The sequence below is a fragment of the Limulus polyphemus genome, unplaced genomic scaffold (assembly GCF_000517525.1).
Source record: "Limulus polyphemus unplaced genomic scaffold, Limulus_polyphemus-2.1.2 Scaffold61, whole genome shotgun sequence".
Classification (NCBI taxonomy): Eukaryota; Metazoa; Arthropoda; class Merostomata; order Xiphosura; family Limulidae; genus Limulus; species Limulus polyphemus.
Genome location: NW_013665671.1, coordinates 207607 through 232486, shown reverse-complemented (window position 1 = coordinate 232486; position 24880 = coordinate 207607). Strand labels below are relative to the sequence as shown.

Sequence of the window (24880 nt, the reverse complement as noted above, 5' to 3'; positions counted from 1 at the left end):
TAGTGCTTCCCCCCAAACTTTCAGTTACACGAATTGAACCAGTTTCGTGTGATTGGAATGAAGATACCTATGCCAAGTTTGTGATTTTTCAATACAAATTGATTTTGAGATTCCTACTGATTAGATGTATCTTGAAAGGCCAACGTGCGAATGATTAGAGGCTCCCACTTATAAAACATAAATTATTTGTCAGTTACGTGATCCAAAAAGATTTTAGCAGTTTTTTATAAAGTTATTAACCAGAAATGAATCGGAAAGCTAGTGCCTTATCAAAAACGTATCATTGCTGCAGGACATGAGAAATGTTTACATGTTTCCTTCTTAAACATCTCAAATTTTTAAGAAATTAGATGTTTTGAGTCATGTTCTAAAATATATTTACTCATTGAAATAACACATTACATGTAACTTGTAACACCAATTATACATTTCAGAAATTCATCGTTTTGTGTTTTGTTTTTGTCAGGAAGGATGTAAAGTATTCAGCACTGTTAGTTCCCGAATTAACATATTTTTAATGAAACAAATTTTCGAAACGCTTTGCTTCAGAACTTAAGATCTTTTTTCTTATATATACAGTTAGATATTTATCCTACGTTTGCTTTTAGGAACAATTTTGTTTGTTTCAAATATTAACCAAAATAAGTATAACAAGTGTTGTTAGGCACCAATAAATTAGAAATTAATGTGATTCTAAGATAATCCAAATGGAGTACTAAAATATTCAGATGCTGAAATTAGTAGGTAAGAGGTACCTTCTGCAATAACAGGGATCTTAATTTTCGTTGTTTTGAACCAGCTGTGGCAAACACAACTGCATTGAAAATAAAATGATATTAATATTTCCACAATAGTTTAAAAACACTCGTTCATTTACTATACAAAATCTTTTTTAACAATACAAACGTATAAATACCAACTTATAAAAACATGAAAATGCTTGCAATAAGTTTACAAAACCTTCATCCAAAAAAGTCGTGTTACAAGAGAAAAATTTACACTGCACAAACTGAAGAGAAATTAAAAGAAGCTTTAATAATAATATTTCTATATCGTATACACCGCAAATATACAATAATGTCAAATGTTGTATATCACACATTCATGACGCTATGTATTAGTTATAAGGCTCAATATAACCTACTAAATTGCATTATACCTTAGAGCTTATCCTCATTCTGGTAATCTTAACGAATACGTCACCTGAAGAAAGCCCTCGGGTTATATGGTATCGTATTTTTGTGTTAAATTGATTTCTTACACCTACGCGTTTTCTTAACACTAAATAAACAAATTATGAAATGTATCAAACATACAAAAACGCAGGAGTATATTTTAACTAATTTTCTACTTAAATTTATTTCCTATAGACAATTTACCCAACAGGAACTAGAATGTAATTAGGATGGTGAGGCATTCGTATTTATATTCTATATTATCTCGATAAACTTTAGTTGGGTTTAAAGCCACATACGTAACCAATAATATCGTTTCAAGGAAAGTATTACTTCTCGATTTAAATGTAAATTCAATATTTTTATTAAATTCTTCATATGAAAATTCTTTGTACGATTCTATGCAAATGTTAAACTATAAAACTAACCTTATTAGAACCAATATTACCAGATGTTTCAGTAGGAGATAAATTTCAATCTGTACCCTGTGGTTTATGAAAATATGTTATTTCAGGTTATTGTAAAGTTACGCCTCAGGAAATTGTAAAATTAAAGGCAAATAATTTACCGTTTATTTAGAAACAAATTATAAAGCTGCCTAAAAATATACACTTCTTACATAGATTAAACTTTATTTCAAAGTAGATTTATACAGTGAACTCAACTAATTGACGTTGTTTTTTGCTTTTTAACGAAGTAGATTCTGGGCTTCATCATGAATCTCTTTTCAACAAGGAATGTGAAACATATTGCGGTAAGTTTTTGTAAATCAACTATGATGTTCGCAAGAATATTTACATTTAGCAAATTTTTTTATGACGAGAGTTTCATTCTTGCTGCTGATGAGAGGTTATAAGACTCGAAACTGAGCTAGTATGCTAAATATAGTAAGTTTATTGCAAATTTATGTTTTATACATGAATTGTTGTCACAAACCCAAACCAAAACAATATATTTATACGGTTCTGCTTGAACTCTGAAATTAATCAATAGTATTTTCTTAAACATTGTGATAGTTTTTACTTCTATTGATAAATTGAGAGCTTGTAATTTGTTGAAAAATGGGGCTTTTGTAGTTAGTTCTTGATAAATGGAGTTTATAGTTAATTCTTGAAAAATGGTAATTTTGTAGTTAGTTTTTGAGAAATGAAGCTCTTGTAGTCAGTTTTTGAGAAATGGGGATTTTGTAGTTAGTGTTTGAGAAATGGAGATCTTGTAGTTAGTTTTTGAGAAATGGAGATCTTGTAGTCAGTTTTTGAGAAATGGGGATTTTGTAGTTAGTGTTTGAGAAATGGAAATTTTGTAGTTAGTTTTTGAGAAATGGAGATCTTGTAGTTAGTTTTTGAGAAATGGAGATATTGTATTTAGTTTGTGAGAAATGGAGAACTTGTATTTAATTCCTGCAGAAATAGTCCAGTTTTTGCAAACTACGATTTGGTTATTTATTACAAAATATTAGAATAACTTTTAGCCCAGTTTATATCCCATTCTACAAGTTGACACATCCAAATACAACAGACTAGTATTTCCAAAATTAGTAGCTGACCTAAATTTCATAAATATGTAGATAGACGAAATCTTGACAGGATCTCCAATTACTGTAATGGTCAATTTCTACATTTTAAATATCACCGATTTCTCTAAGACATAAAGAGAGAGAGGCAGGGATGATAAAATGTTTATCAAACTTCATCTATTTCTGTATTCTTGATGACAGCAACACAAAGGTGTTTATAGCTTGAGATTATTATGACTGTGATAAATGCAAGACGATACAATATATATAAATATATATTGTGTACAAAAATGACAAAAAAAGAAACGTGACCATTGTTAAGGTATACTGCAAACCATTTACTTTCTCAAATTGTTTTTCAAACACACGAACTTGTACCATGTTCCTTTATAAGAAACATTACCTAAACGTTAAGAATGCTCAAATAATCAGATGTTTAAGATTGGTACTATATACATATATCAGATATGATAAGGTGTATTTATATTAACCGAATTCATCTAAAATGGAAATCAAAATTGTTTATAAAGATTGAAGAAGTACTAAATCATGAAATTATTTAAATATGAAGTCGTTGGCACAATCATGAACCAGAATTGGCAAAGGAGGACAAAGTAATTTTCTTCGTATGACTTATAACCCGAAGCAATTAAATATATGAAATGTATGTATACAACATAGTGTTTGTTTTATCAAAAACCTGTCGAGACAACTTTATCTCTAGCGGGCAAACAAACTATTTCTTGTCGTGCAAAAATATGCGCCATTCTCAATCTATTTAAATACATATACACATAATAATACATAATGTGTATCCGTATTTCTGTATTTTTATTTTTATCGTGCCTAAGTAATCATTCTTGCCAGATTAGTAACCTCACTACTTTTCTTTAGTTTAATTTTTTTTTCAGTTTGACTAAGGTTTGCTTTCCTTGAATATGTGTATCAGCGAAATGTGAACCAACTTATTGTTGGAATCGTTTTGATTTTATACAGCAATTGCTGTCAGCGTGTCAAAAAATCGATCTGTCTATCTATACAGGGAGTTGCACGCAACACAAAAATATTAACATTTTTACGCTACAGAGGTATGAATACAGATGACGTTTTGCTTGAAGGTGTTTAAAAAATAAGTACAGGTTACTATCCTCAATTTGTAACCGTCAATTCAATCAGAACTGAGATTTCTGTGAAAGTCTACATACTTGTACAAACTCTATCTGTCTGTGGAGCCTAGCTTAATACTATGAATGCAATTTTTAACAAGTCGAACTACATAGCCACAACAGATGAACACCCTGACCTTTTTAGTTTAGAAGTTCTGTCACCCGTCAGGCAATGCATGTGATTATATGATCATCTCAACGTCTAAATAAGCTTTCATTAGGAGCGTCTCTAATTTGCCTTTTTTTTTTTTTCACCAAAGTAATATCCATTTCTAGTGAGAAAAGTGTTCCTACTTCAGTAGATCTGTCTTACCGGTAGCAGGCAGCAAAAGACAACGTAATTTAAAGAAACACAACTATGTAATTTTCCTGAAACCTACAATATCCACAGTTATTTTTGTTAGTTTCTACCGCAGTTAAATACGACTAACATAGTGCCAATAAGGACGAAAATTTGAGACTAAGTCATTTTTTCAGTAGTCTGCTGTCAGGCTATATGTATGGACCTAATTCTGTACAGTAGATGTCTGTGATTTACTGGCAATACATTTCAACAATAAACAAACAGCACATGGTCCACTTGTTTTAAAATAATATATTATAGCAAGTCAAGCAGGGGTATGAATACAGATGACGCATAAATATTCGTTACATTGTTGATTATCACAGTTGTATCCAGAACTTTAAATAATTGTCTCTTTTTCGTCCAAGTCCACACAGGCTGGTTCAGTTACTTCAGAACACAATTTGACAAGCCGAATTGTTTTTTCTGTTTTGTTATTACAATGCAGTCTGTGATAATTTTATTTTAAAATCATCACAATTACTGTTCGTTACCACTGTTGTGTTCAGAGCTTTAAATAATTGTCTCTTTTTCGTCAATAGTCCACACAGGCTGGTTAAATTACTTTAAAACACAATTGTCAAGACAAATTATTCTCTACTCTGTTATTACAATACAATCCCTGACAATTTCACTTTAAAAATCGCCACTATACACTCTTTATGGCTAAACTCACAATCACAAGACAAATTATTCTCTACTCTGTTATTACAATACAACCCCTGACAATTTCACTTTAAAAATCGCCACTATACACTCTTTATGGCTAAACTCACAATCACACAGTCTAGATCTATATTTATCTAACTAACTAGAACTATATTTTGGACATGTATTTACAGAGGCCTAGAACATTCTACAAACTACAAGATATAATGATGCAATAATACTCAATTAAAACAACGAGAAAAACTTAGAAGGTTCTAGTAACATTACGCAATAATACAACAAGCACCAATTCACAACAGTTGATTGGTTGGTTGTAAATAAGCATAAAGCTACACAATGGGCTATCTGTGCTCTGGCCACCATGGGTATTGAAACCCGGTTTCTAGCATTGTAAGCCAGCAGACACAACAGTCGAATGAGACAACATATGATTCATAAACAGTTACGTAAACAAACCTGCGATAAACTATTGCTTCTAAAAATAACTAAATTTAACACTTGCGCTATACTTGAACCATCTACATCATAATACTCGCATTAAACTTAAAAGGAAACAGTCGTGTATATCTAACATCTGCAAATCTTTAGTGTGCTACTATACACATAGGACTCTTTCTCATATTATAGCCATAGCAATTAATTTACCAGTAAGCTACTTTTGATTTATGGTGTTCTTCAGTTTGTTGAGGCTTTCATCAAATCAAACCAACTCTGTGTTCGATTCACTGCTGAGGTTATAATACCAGTCTTATTTTGCATTATACCACAGGTTGCATGGTCCTCACCTAAATAAAAACAATTCAGACAGTTTATGTACTTCTTAACGAATCTACTTCTGTCCGATGGTTGAACAGCTGCATTTTTTCTATGTTTTAAAAGTTCGTTTTGCATTTTTCTTTTTAGAATTTACTTTTAGAATTTCATGGGGATGACATGCTTCACACATGATAGCTTTACAACAGTGCCTTTTGTAATGAAACTACACTGCAGGGCTATTTTCAAATGCACGGACGTATGACTGGACGTGGCAACATGGATTGTAACATTTTAGTTCATTGTGACCTAGCAAAAATACCCTCTTAGCTCGGGTTATTAGGTTGATAGTTGTGTATTTTGAATCAATTTTAGCATAAAAGTATAACCTATCTAATTCTGTTGCTAAGCAACATGACATAAAACCATCGTCGGAACGCATTGTTACCAAAACCCACTGGGTTCTCTATATATTAGAAGTTGTTATATAAGGAACCATTCTTTTCTATATGGTTTTTTCGCTAGCTAGCCTAAAAAAATGCGCACGTGGATAAAGTAAGTAATACTCAGGTGCACGCCCTCAGGGCTAACTTAGTATGGGTGCAATATTTCAGGTTTCTAGGTTCTTTCCTCTTGGAGCTATGGTGGTCACATTTCTTTCCTTTGTGGTTTTTCGCATAAAAAGATGCGCACGCGCATGCACGCAAGCACTTATATAACTAATAATACACAGATGCACACTCTCAGAGTATGGGTGCACAATTTCAGGTTTCTAGGTTCTTTCCTCTTAGAGCTATGGCGGTCACACTCACATAAACACACAGACTAACAGACACGCCCTTGTATTATTATAGATGTATTAAGTTTGGGTTGATCACCAACTACAGGTTTAGTTTGGTATGTTTTGAGTTTCGCGCAAAGTTACACGACGGCTATCTGCGCTGGCCGTCTCTAATTTAGCAGTGATAGACTAGAGAGAAGATAGCTAGTCAACACCACCCACCACCAACTCCTGGTCTACTTTTTACCAACAAATAGTGGGATTGACCGTAATATTATAATGCCCCTACGACTAAAAGGCGAGCATGTTTGGCGTGACGGGGATTCCAACCCGCAGATTGCGAGTCGAGCGCCTTAACCACCAGGCCATACCAGGCACAGGCTCAGAAATTAGGCCCTAATCTGTGATTACAACTGAAAATTATATTCCATTAGACGTGAAAAAAATACTTAAAAATACATCCAAATATCACTGCGGTATCCTGGTTTTTAGACTTCAAACAGATTTGTTGTGGAAGAAATTTGTGTACACACGATTTTTGTCGCTTTTCCAGACAGGGATCCGTCTTGATTATGATGTGAACTGTCACCTGGAGCTCGTGGTCAACCTTTGTCATTAACATTTGAGTTTGTGAATTTTCACCTGCTACAAGATGTCACATGTTGCCTACCACAACCTGAATACGACTTGTTGCAGGCGCCTTTCTGAAATGGTTTTGATACCCCTAACTCATTCATATTGATTTGTTTTCCAGTGCCGTTAATTACAAGGGATATCCCGTCTTGGAAATTCTGAAACCCCGATCTGAACACATCTTTATGATCTGAGTACGTTAATATTTTGCGTCAAAAATAATTGTTACATACCCTTCCCTAAAGCGATACATTTTCAGTGAAATCATACGAACGCCAAACAATGTCAAAAAGTAGTTCTGATACATTAAATTCTACAGCGACTTCATATCTATTGACTGTAGTTGTATATGACTTGTTGAGTTGCGTATTCAAAATCGTTTTAATATAATGTACTCAACTCATGTATATAGTATGTGATATAAATTTAACACAAATAGGAAAAATATTATTTCAGGTGTAACAGTTTTGGGAAATGAAAGCAAAATAAAAGTTTTCAACATCATTAGCCTCTTGAGTGTAGCTGGCTGTAATGTGTTTTCTTTAAAGCGATGATTTACGTATCACTGTGGTCAAAGAAAATCTGAGCACACGTACACAAATGGGATACGTAAGTCTCTAATTGTCTTTCGTAAAGTTACATGACGAGTAAAGTTAACTCTTAGTGACCAAATCTGAATAATAATACATTTCTAATAATCGCAAGATAATATTTAAAGTTAGGTCTTGATTATCAAATAATATTAACAATTACATACAAGATAATTTGTAAATGAAAAGAGTCAATATTAAGTGTTTTAATTTGAAGATGCTCAGTAAATAGCTTCATTTTCCCCCCTTTTAATCAGTTCTTTTCCTCTGAGTAAGTCTGTAATTAAGTGTCAATCCATTCACGAAAGTCTACAGAGTAAACTATACAAGAAGTAGAATCAATATATGGAAAATGGGATTTCTAACCTGAACAGTATTTTATGCACATATGAGTTAAACGGCCACTTAAAAGGTTCCTAGGATTCAGAGATAACCGTTCTAAAACTTCAACTATTAACTGGAAGGAAGGTAACACCTGCCGTTACAAGGGCTTTGTCCGCCTGCTGCTCAAGACGTGAAAGCTTATTCAGCGACATTATGTCTCGAACCCTGTATCCTTCTATCCACAGCCCGACACGCTAACCCCTATACCACTCCAGGCCCGTAGATTTACATAGATGTCAGTTAGTAATGTAATTCAACTTGACATAAAACCGTTGCATTTATTTCACTTTTTGTTATTTTCATAGAAGGAAAATACATTTTTTACTTGTTTTATCTCAGCCATTCATCTTCAGATTTCTTGTCGAATCCGAATGACCTATTGACTACACTTAGCCTTTTCATAGTTGATTATGAAACACCCACTTGTTATTGAATCACTCACTGAATCTGTAACAAAGCCAGTTCTTGTTAGGCGAGATGATTGTGTATTATTTTAATCAATTCAGTGAACAATTAACATGTACGACATAGTACGCACAGAAGCAAGTTGAATTTTGGGAATCTATTGGCAGAGAAACACGAAGCAGTAAAAGATGTAAAAAACACGGTAACACTCAAAGCAGGGTGATACAATGAAAGTGAATGGCACATAAATAGACTGTGAAATAAATAATTAACTGAAAATAAAACCTTATATAAAACACATCCCTCGTACTTTGTGATTTTGCAGAACGCGGAAAAAAATCGCAATAGTTTTACTTCAACATATATTTTTAATTTCAAAAGCAAACATTACATGATTTGTTACTTTACTGTAAAAACCAGATTTATTTTACATTCATAAGTTATTTCATTCACATTTAAATACTCTTTTAATTAAACTGCTCAAACTTCAGAAAATATTATGCCAAATGAAAAAAGAAATATACACATGCGGTTTAAACGTATAACTTATATTGCACGAAATGTTACTTATTGTGAGTGGTACAGGAGTACTTATCTAGAAATCGCATGTAACATATCTACACGTCTTCATTTTTAAAACAGAGATTATCTCGCCACTGGATTTTATACATGAAATAGAAAATTAAGCGGTTTTCAGATTTCTTGACCCATTTATTGAGAAGAGAAAAATATCTAGCAATTTACGAACTTTTATCTGATAATCAAACAAAATATTTTCTGAAGTACTTCAAGTTTTATCTTCATCATACTGAACACCATTAGTGGTTGCTTATTTAGCTCATTGATTTTAACTTTTTAAAATCATAACCTTATTTTTCCCAGTGAAAAATTATGCAGGGTTACTATCTTTCTGATGGAGAGTCCCATAAAAATAACTAAAAATCGAGAAACATAATATATCAAGCCAAGAGACGTTCTTTACCCAGAATACACTCAAAAATCTTCTAGAAAACGAAATGTGTGAAAATGTAGCTTCGATGTAATCAAGTATGATACATTTGTATCATGATTCATTTTAATGATTAGTTATTTTATGTACAATAAAATAAATTAGTGAAATTATTTTGAAATTGAAACCAATTTAATAATTTTTATTTAATCTTGGAACTCACAGTTCTTCTAGACATCTATTGTGCGGTTATTTATCTAGAGAAGGTGTACCATGTTTGAGAGTATGATAGCGTTTTTAAATGGTTTACTGCTAAATACTGATTCTTGAATAAGGAAACGCATTATGCTAATATAATAATAGGTAGGCAAGGAAAAGTTTTATTGATGTTGGAACATACTACATGTTTCGACAGAACATTGGTTTGTCTTCTTCAGGTATACCTTATGCTTATAAATCGTTGTTTGCCTACCTATTATTAAATACTGGTTCGATGTTCGTTTTCTTCGAGAAATTCAGAGATACTTTTTTTAACCCATAAATTTACAGAATCGAAATGACCTTTAGGTCCTGAAAAGTTAGTTTGGACATTAAGTCTAAGGAACTTTCGAGAAAACGTCAAATTAAACAAATCTTCATTTACAAGAATAAAACACGCACGTGAAATAGTGCAGATTATACTTCACATCAATGTAACATTTCAACAATAAATTTGGTGACGGAAATAAATATGAAGAAATTATGAACTTGTATTTTCAAACTATAAATTATTTGGAAATTACTGATCAAAGTTTGAAGATGAAATACGTAATACGAACAGTGAGATGTGGAAAAAAAAAGCAGGAGATAAGCTATATTATATAAAATCAGATCTTCTACATAATAAAAATGTAAAAAATATTAAAACTGTAGAATGTTACAACATATTTCAAACGTATATAAAGAGAAAACCATCAAATACGCTATCATATAAAAACCACGTCAGTAAAAAACACCGGTTTTATTGAAAGCCATAGTGTATTTTCGTGAGAAATTACAGAAGGTTTTACTTTAAGCATATATAAGTTTGACGAAAATCACACTCGATTTTAATAAATCATATTATAACTTTTAATAGAAAATATATAATATTTTAATTAAAAACTATGTTACAGTTTCTGGTGAAAAACCACTTTCGATTTTAATAAAATAACGCACTACACTTCGTTAATAGATATACTAGATTTTAATGAAAAATCACATTGGGTTTTTGTGAAAACTATAAAAAATTTCACAATATCCGCTTTTCGAGAAGATTATAGTAGCTTTTAGTAAATATTACTTATTTCAATAACACGTAAAGCACGAACATCTAAAAAAAAATTATAGGGACAAAAAATTAAAGCATTATATTTACTGTCATTAGTATAAAAATAAATAGTTAGCTTACGCACATAAAATGCACCAGAAACTGTGATACGGCTTCATCTTTCTCTTCCAAGAACCCATCATAAACTAAGTTTCAATTCAAAGACAAAACTTAATCTAATTAAAAACCTGATTCGAAACAACATTTTTATTGGTTAAAACCTAAATAAGTACTTAGGAAAATGATATAACACCTACTTAACATGCACGTTGATTAATAAAGAGGAGCGGGGTATCAGACCTATTGTGCTCATTACTGTATTTCAGCGAAAACCAACTTAAACATTTTCCTCACGGCATATTTTGAAATTAACAACACTGTACATGTTGTTCATATTTAATCAGTATGTTATCTGAAGACAGTTAATGTGACTGAAGCGCCATGTAGTGAGTGGTTTATTTGGTACATTTATTGTATATTCGTGTTTTATGGCCAGTAAGTGACAGGAAAAATAGCAGTAATTCACCAAAATATTTATTTCACTTCTTTATATAAGTTCGTCTATAATATTATCTAATAACATTGAAACAAGTGGAAATGGTGTATATAAGTGTTTTACACTCACAAAAAAGAAACCTATCATTCTATGGGTATTTGAAGAACTTGTGGCATTTCCATTCCAAGCTTTTACTTGTTATTAAACAAATGTTTAAACAACTCTATTCAATAAAACAATTGGTTTTAGCATTGTGATATCAGTGCCAAATAGTGATAAACATTTTGATTTGCTAGTTTTGATCTCAGATACTCTCTACAGGCACACACATTTTAAAATACACCCTAAAGCTATTGCGTACAATTTGTCCTTGTTTACAAAGTGCTAAACATATCACCAAAGTAGTACGAAAATAAAATCCTATTTATCAGAGTAAGTATTTGTGAATATAAAAATATTATGAACTTATCGTGTACTTTTTCTCATGCGACTCAGTATGAAATTGACGCCAGTTGTTATTTGTTATTTTTAATACTCTGTGGTTATTTATTCAAATAAATTTCCCCAAAAAAATTAATTAGTTGCTTTAAAACCGGATATTTTGTAAAAAAGTGAGATAAAATAAATAGCAACGTCGAGAAAAGACAAAAATACAAGTTAACAAAGCAACAAGCATTAACGTTATTTATGAATTCACTTTAAACTGATATATATAATAATTATTCCTTTTATCATCGACTTAACAGTGTGGCTTTGTCAACCATCAGCGTATCAGTGTAAAAATAATTGGAATTTTATTTTATAGTTCGGACCTTGCAAAAATCATGGCATTTTTAGGCCATTCCTTCTATTTCATGCTAATATTTTACATTGTCGGAGCTCCCAGTCGCACAGCGGTATGTCTGCGGACTTACAACTCTAGAAACCCGGTTTCGATACCCATGGTGGGCAGACCACAGATAGCTCATTGTGTAGCTTTGTTGCATAGCTTAAAACAAACAAACAAACATTGTCAAAAGCTGGGTAAGTAGTCATCATAGGTTCGCAAATGTTGCAGTGTTGTGCCAATAGAAAACTGTTATAAGTTTCCATTTTAAAACTTAAACCTCTTTAAGGACTTATTAAACAATTCCAAAGACTTTATATTAGTCCACAAAATATATATTAACTATTAATTAATAGATACGTTTATATTACATCTGCTTTAATCATAAATACGTGTAAATGGGAACGTTTCATAGCTTTCATATATAACTTTTAAGGAAAGTCCATGTTCAAGTAGATTTACTGCTCTCAGTATTTTCTAGTGGAAAACTTCCTAATCATATCCCCAAGAGACTTCAAAGTAAACAAAATTAGCAATAAAATGAAACCTTAATGTTCATTGAACTTATTTTGAGCTGTTTTTGAAATCTTCCTCTTTTTAAAGTGAGAATATTACAGGCTCCACGTTTACTTACATAGAATGAAATAAAGTATCAAATAACGTTAGAAACATGGGAGAACTTAAAGATATCTAGCAGTTAAGGTGTTTCAGAATTTAAAAAAGCAACTATAAAACCAATCTCTTTACTTTGACCGATCATGACTTTTAAAACAAGTAAAGTTATGAGGGTTTGATAGCAGCAACAAGGGTCTTGTCCTCCTTAAAATATTTGGAAGCAAAACCATTAATCAAATGCAAAAAATAAAGGTTTCTAAAGCGTTACATGTATAAATAAATTATCTGGTGGACTAATTAATTCTAGAAAGTCAGTTTTCAAATATTTTTATTTGACATCTTAGCCTGTTAGTACTTTTAAAGAAAAAGAAAAAAATCATTGTTAAGTCATAAAAAATCTTCAGCAAACTTATTGATTTACAGTTTGTATGTATTAACATTTGTTTGAAATACACTATCAATATTATTTCATAGTTTCATTAGTTGTTTCCTAATAAATTATCTCACAAGCTATCTCTTGGTAATTGTTTTGTTTTTACTTATTTTAAATCGATAGGTTGATTATATTGATTTTTACAATACCTTTTGTTTAAGTTGAAGTTAATTGGTTTTATCAGAAATGAAAAACAACATTCTGTAAATTGAAATATTTCAGCCTAACTTATTACTTTCACGATTGTCTCTTGGAATGAAGTACTATTAAAGTTATTTATTTGAATTTTGAAATGTAAAGTTTTAGCAAATTAGAACCTAGCGGAACTAGGAACATTTTGGAGTTGATAAAGGAAGGAATATTTGTACGAGGAGTATAAGCAAATGTTTTAAAATTATTTCGAAAAAATCCCAAAACATTCAGTATGTACTTCACATAGTTTGTGTCTTTAACGGCTTCATCAACCGAAATAACTAGGCACGCCCCACTGAGGCCACGGAGTTATTCATATTGACGGGCCAAAGTCTGTGTTGGCGGTGCCGGCGGTGTCATTACAATTGGAAGGTACCGAAGCAGCAGGATGCCAATAATTAGGTCTGATGCAATATTTTACCTTCTGGAATTTATATATACATGTGTATGTGTGTTATATATACATGTTACACTCTTGATCATCAAACAGTCGATATATTAAGAAAATATTTAAATTTCTTTCCAATACATTAGGTTTTAGTAACAGCATCGAAAATGATTAAACTGCAATAGCTTTTCAAATACTTTTTGTTTGGTACAACAACATAAATAACCACAGTTAAAACACATTAAATATGTTTTGTATGGCATCCTATACAGGATGTACAAGTTCCTTGGAGAGTATAAATGTACATACCAAACTGACACAATTTTGTGTTTAACTCAAATCTTATGTTTGCCATATTAGAACTCACTTTTAAAATACATGTAATAAGTCACTAGGATTTACAGAACAATAACATCAACAATATATCTTAGCAGCCAAAACCATTCATTGTTCGGTTAAATAAAGAATATGTAAAGTTTATTTAATATATATTAACTGATATAAGAACGAAAATAAACCAAGACAGACAAAGAAACAACAAGTTTTATTTTCACAACTTTTTTGTTTTCTCTGAATAGGTTTTTGAATACATTGTTTTCCAACAAGTAATGTGCTTAGAGAACTGAATTTCGTGAAACATTATCAAGTATTTCTCAAAAACCTAATGTACCAGGGACTTGATCTTTATGACTTGAAATGCATAGCTTATCTAACAAACCTTACACTACATATCCATTCTTCATCATCAGACTAACAAACTTTACACTACATATCCATTCTTGAGCACCAAACTAACAAATCTTACACTACATATCCGTTTTCAGCATCAGACTAACAAATCTTACACTACATATCCATTCTTCAGCATCAGACTAACAAATCTTACACTACATATCCATTATTCAGCATCAAACTAACAAACTTTACACTACATATCCATTCTTCATCATCAGACTAACAAACTTTACACTACATATCCATTCTTCAGCATCAAACTAACAAATCTTACACTACATATCCGTTTCTCAGCATCAGACTAATTCATTTTATGAAATTTATAATGCATTTCTTTTTCATCAGGAAATAAGATGTTTTTTCTTCATCAGGAGTTACAATATAAATATATTGATTTTTTAACAAATTTCCATACTTTGTTTTAATCAGGAAGAATTGAATAGTCTTTTATGCAAAATTATTTTGTACTATATTTCTTGTATTTCATCAATAGCTATGGACCTTCTTCTCTGTCCATGTTTTATCATTGATAGTACTGGCCTTTGCTATTTAGACGTTTAAGTTACTTCTTTAATAAAGATTAAAGGATGCAAAGGCATTTTTATTCTTCATTCGAGGTTTTCATATGTATGACAATTATTCGTTGATCCGGCATAAAACACGTTTTATTTTTCACTTCCTACTCGAGTGCGTAATACATCTTATAGAACTGCTGTTTCTACACTATTCAAGCTAGCAAGATTTATATAGGATGCTTGGTTTCAGTTCAAACAGATCATGTGCAATCAGAGTATATTTTTATTTAAAGGTCATGACATTATATGATTAATCGTCAAATGCATTTTATTTTGTTCGTGGTACTGTAACGATTTAGACCCAGACCATAACCTTAGCTGCAAGTTGACTGATAATCTGAGCTGAACAGTGCTTTTTGCAGAAGTATGAAATAAACAATCGTAGTACCTTGCATCATCGAGATGTCATTAGAACATTTCAAGTGCTTCACACAACAAAGAACATTTACTTCATGCATTATACTCAAATATACTCAATCGCCTATAAATTACTACATTTATTCTTTCACCGGCAAATCAGGTACAACCTACACCCTGATGAAACATGAGAGCAGCAAAAAAAAAGCTTCCTTAGCTTCCCTGAAGATAATTAATTGTTATCAGTCTCACAAAATGAAAAGTCCCTGTTGTATCATAAAGTCCACCTCAAATTTAATGAATTACTTAAGATGGGTGGATGATGCGTGAACAAAATAACTTCGAAACTTCTACCCCGCACTAAATCTTCAAATAAATGGACATCCCAATGTTAAAGATGATAGTATAACAAAGTATGTTTAGTGGACATCAAACAATGTAGCTTCGCATTGTTCATGACACTTTCGTCTGTGCCTCGATTACTTGATATTATTAATGGAAAATTTTATACACGAATAAACAAAGTTGCATTCAAAATATTTCTTGATATTAATTATTTAATACGCCTCTATAAGTAAGTAATTAAATTAATCAGTAAAAATATTACAATTTGAATGAACCAAAGTGCTTCACGTACAGAATGATAATTAGAGCATATTACTTAGAAACATGGCACAATTTACTTGCAACATTTTTGGGTATGTACATTTTTGGAAACGTGTAAATGTATGCACAACTATTAAATGCTGAAGTCATCATAAGATTTTGTGGATTATACCATTGTTTAAAAAAGAAACTACATTGTATGCTAATCATCAGAGACCAGATGATATTTTTAAAGATGTGCATTAAAATAAGACACCAAGAATCTTCAGTGCTGTATTCTATTAAAATCTCTGCTGTTATATAGTAGCCATCAGATAATAAAAAAAACTAAGTGTAATTTACTGATAACGAGACATTAGTATTTTATAATTATGTAGACTAGCAATAAGATGGCATATTTTTAGTATTATTATCTATTAACACACGATCCTAAAAAGTTCAATGCTGTATATGAGGAAGAAACACTTGAAGTTTTCAACGTCATGTACTGACCATAAAATACCAAATATATTCAGTGTATGTACAGATCCCTGACACTAGGAACTGTCAAGTGTTATGTACTAACCCCAACTACTGGAAATCTTCACTGTTATGTACAGATCACGGCTACTAGGACCTGTCAGGTGTTAGGTACTAACCCAAGTTCCTGTAAATCTTCACTGTTACGTACAGATCACGACAACTGGGAACTGGCAGGTGTTATGTACTTGTGTTAGATATACAAGACTATTTAGTGCAAGAGTTAATATTTCGTTCATTTGGTGATTTAATATTTAATGATAATTTAGTTTTCGCAACAAGAGTGTTAAAGTTAATTATTTTAAAGGCGATAGTTATGACAAATTTCGCTAAGTAACTCGGTAAGAGTCGTACGTTGTGTGTGTAATACAACTGCTGTAATTTGACGTCACATTACTCGAACTTTCTGTATTTTTCTCGTTGCCTTAAATGAGTATTGTTACATCAAAGCGTCTGGTCTTGTAGTCTGTAAAAAAATTCAAAACCTCAGCAAGATACTATATATATATGTATATATAGGCTACCAAGTGAGTGTAAGTTAACTCAGAAAATGTTAAGTTAGTGAAAGTGAAGTTAGACTACGTGATTATTAGTTTAGCCTTAACGGGTAATATTTAAAGTAAGTTACACAGAGGTATTGTAATAATAGAGATGAAGGAGAATAATTTGTCTTGTCAAAGGGTGTTCTAAAGTAACTGAACCCACCTGTAGGAACTTTGACGAAAAGGAAACAATTATTTAAAGTTCTGGATATAACTGTGGTAACCCACGGAGTAACGTAAGTGTATCAATCGAAGAGAAAAATAATTCGTCTTGTCAATTGAGTACTTAATTAACTGAACCAACCTGTGTGGACTTTTGACAAGAAAGATAATTATTTAAATCTTTGGATACAACTTTGATAACCAATAGTGAAATGAATTTTTTTACATACATTTGACTTGTTTTGAATATATTGTTTCAAAACATGTGGATTATGTACTGTTCGTTATGTGCTGATATTTATCGCCAAAAAGTCACGGACACCTACTGTAAAAGAATCCCGGCCCCTACATACATAAAAACATGACATACCGGAAATCTTCGCTGTTATGTATCAGAATGTTTCACTGGAAGTTTTAAACTATGTTTTAACAATTAAAAACAAGGAGTTTTTAATATTATCCAGTGAGCGAGATCACCAATAGTAAATACTTAGATTGATACATTACCAGATCTATACAATTACTACGCAATATTAAAAGCAACTTTACAACATTGTTACAAAACTTCAAGCTACATAGATTCAGAACAAATTCAGTTTTATTAATCAAAATTAAAGAAAGAAAATCAAAATTCACTAAGCACTTTATGTTTTGACAAAAAAAGTATGTTAAGGAAAAAAGCTTACCATAGCTAACTCGGCGGCTAACATAATGGCTAATTCAAGTTCACTTGTTCTTGTGGTAAGTCTTTCAATGAACAAAACACATGTTAAGTCTCTTGTGGATGAATCACACTGTGCTCACGCCGCAGAAACTGTCGACAGTGGTCGCCCGTCACTGAAACCCCGTGTGGCAGGTGAGGGTGCGTATTCAGATTTCGGGGCACGGTAGCGATAAGGTGAATGAGATCGACAGTACCTGGCTTATATTGTTCGGTGACGAAGTTAAATTTGCTATACTGAACATAAAATGAATGTGAAATTTTGCCTGCAAGTTTGTTATATATATTTTTTTCATAAACAACAGCGGCCAACCTATTTAGGTGACAGTGTGCATTAACATGATACCAGTCCATAACACAAAATCTTGTGTTTGATAATCACGTGTTCGATCAAAGCTCAGAACTGATCGTCCGGTGGTCTATACTCTTACACTTTAAGCCCGTGTCGACCAAACTAAAGTTAGCAATAGCGAATGTAGTAGATTCCGCCCTGACCTATAGTGAGTTACCCACGTTGCTGCTTAAGATTCTGAGTCTTCCTTAGAAAACCCGGAGGCGGATATTCAAGCAGCCGCGGGCAATCACATACTCTACGGGAGCGTGCGCAGAACGTGGATACGCCTGCTGTGATGCTCTCGCGTCGTGAAATAACGTGCGTACTGGGAGCGATGACTCGACGTCTACCGATTGCTCGAGGCTCAACGTACTATCAATAGCTTCATATATTATAAAATTCAGATCGGACGACTCTTAGTTCTCGCCCACTTTTGTGTTACCAAATCACACATAATTATATCAGGACAGATTTCACACATAATATTCAGTATTGACACGCATTAAAGACAATATTGCAAGGCTTGAGAAAAGCATATTTTCATCTCACATCTTATTCTCACCTACGCTTTCAAATAAACTTTACAAAACAAAGGAACAATCTTATATGCAATCATCTTTCCTTAGCAAATTTTAGAACTTAATCAAATGTGGTTGTTATTTACTTATTAATTGGGAATTACAGTTTTATTGACTAGTTTAAAATATGCTATTTTATGTTCTAATTTGTTTATTGTGCTAAAATGTGTTTTCCTGAATTATATATTATAAACGAGATAGATATCTTTGTTATGATTTGATACTTTAATTAGCCTCTGAAGCACCAAAATGTAGGAATATATGAGAGGATGTGAATGATGTGTTTCAATAGCTGTTAAGTTCTCAAACAGAAATATACTCCTTATTATGATGTGAACGCCTTTTCCAAAGAGATATTAGTATTAGGCCTATTATTGTTTTTAACAATGCATTCTTTATCTAGCCCCTTCGATAATTTCAAGATTCTCTCTCTCTATATATATGTGTGTGTATAAAGACGAAATGTGTGTTTGTTTGTACAGTAACTCCTCTGAGCCTATTGGGCCAATCTCAACCAAAATTTCTATGCAAACACCGTGAACTATGGGGAATGTCCTGAAGGGGTCAAAATTAAACTTAACCCTATTTCTATTATTAAGGCGTGTTGGTTAATTACTCCCAGCCTGTTGAGTCAATCATAAACAATTTTGGTAGATTGACGCTTTAGACAATGTTGAATATTCTAAAGGGATTCAAAGTCAAAGTATGAAAGTTGCCGGATTGTTTCTCAAACAACTATGCTTTTCTCATGGTCAATGTGATGTAGGGTGTTCAAGGGTGGGATCCTCTCAAAATATTTATTTGTTGGTAGACGGAAAGCAAACTGTAAATGTTGTTTGTGAAGAAGCTTTGTTATAATTTTATAATTTTGAGATAAAGTTTATGTTCAAGTTATTACTTTGAAGTATATGATTGTTGTTAAAATTACATTGTTTTAATTAAGATTAAACATTCCCCCATCAGTTGACGGGTATCTGAGCTTGTTAAAAATATTCTAGAAATATATTTCTTATACCCAAGTAGCAACTGTTGATTTCACTGTTGGAATACATTGTTGACAATGTTTAGGTATAACATATCAATATTAAATATTGCTATTAGAAATTAGCTCCACATATTTAAGTAAAATGTAGTTGTTAGTCTGTTCCGATTTCATACAGATAAACAAAAAGTTCTAAATAAATGCTTTATAAAAGCAAAAAAGCATGGATCAAGATAAGTTAAAAAATAAATAAAACGTATTCATTACCAACACTACCTTTGATACGAAAAAACTAAGATGTTTGAACTCAAGTAAAACTCTACTGTAAATAATGTATAAACCTGAATTCTGAACATATATTCATCATTTTGATCCTTAAAAGTCAATGTCAAAGATATTTACAATAAATACTTATATCTATTCTATTAAGAATAAGAAAAACTAAATATTAACATTTATTTCAGCCTTATTTATTATATCTCTAAATTAGCATTATTTCCACAAAATGTTTAAAGAAAGGTATAAAATCAACAATTTACTATACACTTGTAGCATCAGAGAACTGGTATAATGATTTGTGGAATTCTTGTTTAAATATTTTTGTTGCATTAAATTGTATATTGTAGAAGGTTTCATACGTCACTAATTTAGACATTTTAAAGGATTTTGTAACATTAGATTTTATACTTACAAACATATATGTGTCACTAATTTATTAAACATCAATGCTCGGTCCATTTAGTTCAAACAACGTTTAACAGAACTTCATGAAAACATGTCGATACAAAACCTGAAACCTCGTTTTACGATCAATTGCGAGTAATTTTTATTTTAACCACTCTATGCATGCTACGCCATCTCTTAGCAGTCATTAGAACATGTGGTATTCTAGTTATTTTATAAGATTCTTATGTACGTCCTATCAATAGCGTAGCAAAGAATGTTTGCAAATAAAAGAAGAAAAAGAGCAACAATAAATTAAAAGTGCAGAATTCAACCCTTCTTCTTCAGCTTTTTCATAGATCTAATCCTTACTGTAACTAATTTGACCAGAACAACAAAGATGACTGCAAGCTTTCTGGCTTATAACAATATTAGCATAAGGTTGCAAGATATAGATAATGAGATTTCACATACACATTGTCATAACTTACTGGAAACCCATAAACACACATAAACTACAATTTTGTCCCATAATTACTTACACTTACGCACACTTTTAATGCTTTTCATCTAAAAATTAATTCTTAAAATCCAGAAAATTCGTTCAAAGCTTAGTAGACCATCATTCAGTAGTATTTTATTTATGTAATCTGACAAAAGGTTACTTAAAAATTGTGTTTGATTCGCAAAATATACAAAAAGATATAATAAAAGACGCATTAAATACATTGTACGTACAGTAGATGTTGAATTTCTTGTATAGACCAACTTGTCATTTCCGTTAATATATATATATATATATATATAATCTTTCAAAACAATATATAAAATGCATACATGCATTAAAATCACCCCATTATATACTGGTTTCCTCCGTAAAAATTAGCATGATCCTATCTCAGTGAACCTTTTTTAAATGTGCAGTTTTGCTTAACAAGAAATGTTCATGACTCAATACCGAAAAAAATCTATCATCACGATGGTAGTGACCTCTAGTGTTTATTGTTTTAAAAAACGTTCGCTATGGCATTGTAAACGTAACTGTACAATGTGATATAAATTGAAAACCTAAACGTGCGAACATATATGGAGAGTATATTTAAAAACCAATATATTAAAACCCTGGACCCTGGTTTTCTCGTTACACTGAGGTCTCGAATTATCAGGTTTCGAGCGATGTACTGATATGAAGTTCTAGAGTATATAGAGATTAAAATGGCTAAACCTGATTTATTAAGCTACGGTGACCAGCATTATATAAGGTTTTTATGAGATAAGGGAGGGAGGTGAGAATTGTTTTTATTATTCTTATTTTTATTAGAAAAAGTAAACTGAAGTGATGCAGAAAATCGTATGTAATGAGTTCATTAAACGGTTCAGTTGCTTTTAAGTTGTTTAATGACTGGTGATGGTCACCTTCCTTGCTGGTAAAATCGACAGTAATTTTATATTACAATCAAACTAGGTGTTCCATGAAGGACTGCATGACAAATTAACTGTAAACTGAGAAAAAATAAATAAAAATGGTTGCAAACTAACTTCTAAAAGTAAATATTGTAAAAGATGGAAGAACTTATGGATTAAAATAATCAAAAAAAATGAAAGAAAAAAATAATAACATTCTTTAATTAATTAAAAATTATATTGTAGATGAATAAAAGTAAAACCAAGTTCTACTTCTGGAACCGGTGAAAAAATAATATACAGATCTTTATGAATAATGAAGGGATGTATAAAATCGTGATAATATTCGATAAAGAGTTAAAAATAATTTGGGCAGATTATACCTGTTATCAACAGACAGCTAGTTAGTTTGTTCTTTTCTATAATAGGCACACACAATGAAAACAAACTTACAGGATTATGTCTGCTTGTTTGTTGTTAAGCGCAAAGCTACACAATGGGTTATCTGTGCTCTGCCCACCGAAAGCCTATCGAAAGCCCACAGTTAGTGTTGTAAGCTCTCAAACTTAACGCTGAGAAATTTTGAAATGTACAAGGTACGCAATTACACAGACAGATAACATAATTATAAGCAAAAACAATATTATTAACAACAATGAAAAAAATACTAGTAAGAAAAAATGAAGAATTTGTAGTAGAAATCAAGGCATGAAATAACTCAATTGAAATATATCCAATTTTTGACATAATTAAACAAATATTAAAACTGAGATTGTATTATTTTCTAACCAGAAACCAATAAAAGCTATCAAAAATCCATGAGAACAAAACTAAACAAACACATTAGTAAGAAATGTGTTTTGTTTAATTAACCCTTCGCAAATTTCATCGTTGTTCATATTTACACCACTGTGAATGTGTTGAGGATGCATAGTTTGAAAATATTTAAAGTAATAATTTGGTTTGTTTAAGGTATACTACAGTGATATATTGGAGTCCCTATTATAAAATATATCAAATTAGTTATTCGATAAGCATATTAAACTCATTATAAGGAAGACTATTCATGTTCATTTTACATAGATTTTTCAAATTCATTATTTTAGTCTTTTAATAAAACTTTGAGGACAGCTGTTGAGTGGATTATTTTATTGTTAGAAAATTTATTACAACGTTTCGACCACTTGTGTGGTCATCATCAGATAAACTTGTGATATAGTGTTAAGTATTAGTAATTTACTCAAGCATTTTGTTCCAGTTTAGAATAGATATAAAGAGACTCCTATATTTTGATTTACTCAAGCATTTTGTTCCAGTTTAGAATAGATATAAAGAGACTCCTATATTTTGATTTAAATTAGGTTTTAAATCGCGGATAATTAACGCTTCTTTAATTTTTCTTCTATTGATATTGCAACTTCAAAATATTATGTAAAGAAAACAATAACAATCAACATCCAATTTTGTTATGCTGTGTTCATAAATGTGTGATGGAGGATTGTTATGTTCATTAATCCTAATGTTTATGTTACGTCCCGATTCACCTACATAAGAGCTGTAGCATCTATTGCATTGATATATGTAGATGCATCCGTCATTGAACTTATCTAAATAGGCCTTCTTTAGATGGTCTTTGACTTTTGTGCTCGGTTTTGAACAAACACGACTTTATTATTAATGTTGTATTTTTTATACTTGTTTCCAAATGTTTATGACGCTTTTAGTTACATAACCATGATATGGTAAGATGCCTATTAATGTGTCAGTGTTAGCGTAATTTTCACCATTTTAAATTTTATAGTGTTTTCTGTTTCTATTTTGGTGTTGTTGAATTTGTGTTTACATTTAGCTAAGGTTCTAGTAACGATTTGTTTAGGGAAATTACTTTTGTTTATAAATGTCTCGGACATTGTTTCTAGTTCATGTTGTAGATTTATGTCACTGCATATATTAAATGCTATATTGTAAATACATGATAATGTGCCGACTTTTTGTTGTGTGGAGTGAGCTGAGTGCCACTTTATATAGTTGCTGTCATTACATGGCTTGTGATAGATTTTGGTGTTGAAACTATTATTGTTTCTTTCTATTGCTATGTTCATGTAATTTAAAACTTGGTTTTCATTTTCTTCTTCGTAAGTGAATTTGATGTTATTATGAATGTTGTTGTGTTGTAGAAATGATTGTTGATGGTCGCTATTTTTGAAATACATCGTCGACGTATCTAAACCAGTATGTGGGAGGGTTTAGAGCTGTATTGATGGCCAGACTTTCTATTTTGGTAATGAACAATTCGCACAATCCAGGCGATACGAGGCTTCCTATGCTTAGTACATCAATTTGTTCATATATTTTACCTTGACAGGTAAAACATATTTTTAATGCAAAGTAAAAGAAAGTTTTCAAAATTTCTAAATTCAGGTTGTAATAGATGCAACAGCTCTTATGTAGGTGAAACGGGACGTAACATAAACATTAGGATTAAAGAACATAACAATCCTCTATCACACATTTATGAACACAGCATTACAAATCAACATCCAATCAATAACAACAACTTCAACATATTATGTAAAGAAAACAATATCAATAGAAGAAAAATTAAAGAAGCGTTAATTATCCGCGATTTAAAACCTAATTTAAATCAAAATATAGGAGTCTCTTTATATTTATTATAAATTGGAACAAAATGCTCGAGTAAATTACTAATACTTAACACTATATCATAAGTTTACCTGATGATGACAACACGAGTGGTCGAAACGTTGTAATAAATTTTCTAAAAATAAAATAATCCACTCAACAGCTGTCCTCAAAGTTTTATTATTTAAGTAAAAGTGGATTTTCCTCTCCTTTCAACAGTAATTATCATCTACAGCGAAAATAAGAGGAAGAATCAACAACTAGTTATTATAGGCCTAGGCATAACCGTATTAAACCACAGTTTCAAGTTTGCCGTGCCTCAACAGTATTAATTTAACAAAAGAAAAAAGGCAATACAAGAAACTCACAGGTATGGTATCAACATAATATCCATCAT

General features: G+C 31.4%; 1 protein-coding gene across 1 annotated transcript in view; it reads right to left on the bottom strand.

Moving 5' to 3' along the window:
- LOC106464510 (transcription factor AP-2-beta-like) overlaps positions 1–18151 on the bottom strand; it is a 145816-nt gene extending 127665 nt beyond the window's left edge. Inside the window, exon 1 of the mRNA XM_022392705.1 lies at positions 17845–18151. Coding sequence (XP_022248413.1) covers positions 17845–17868 — 24 coding nt within the window. The 5' untranslated portion in view covers positions 17869–18151. The remainder of the gene's footprint in view (positions 1–17844) is intronic.
- Positions 18152–24880: the final 6729 nt, after the last annotated feature.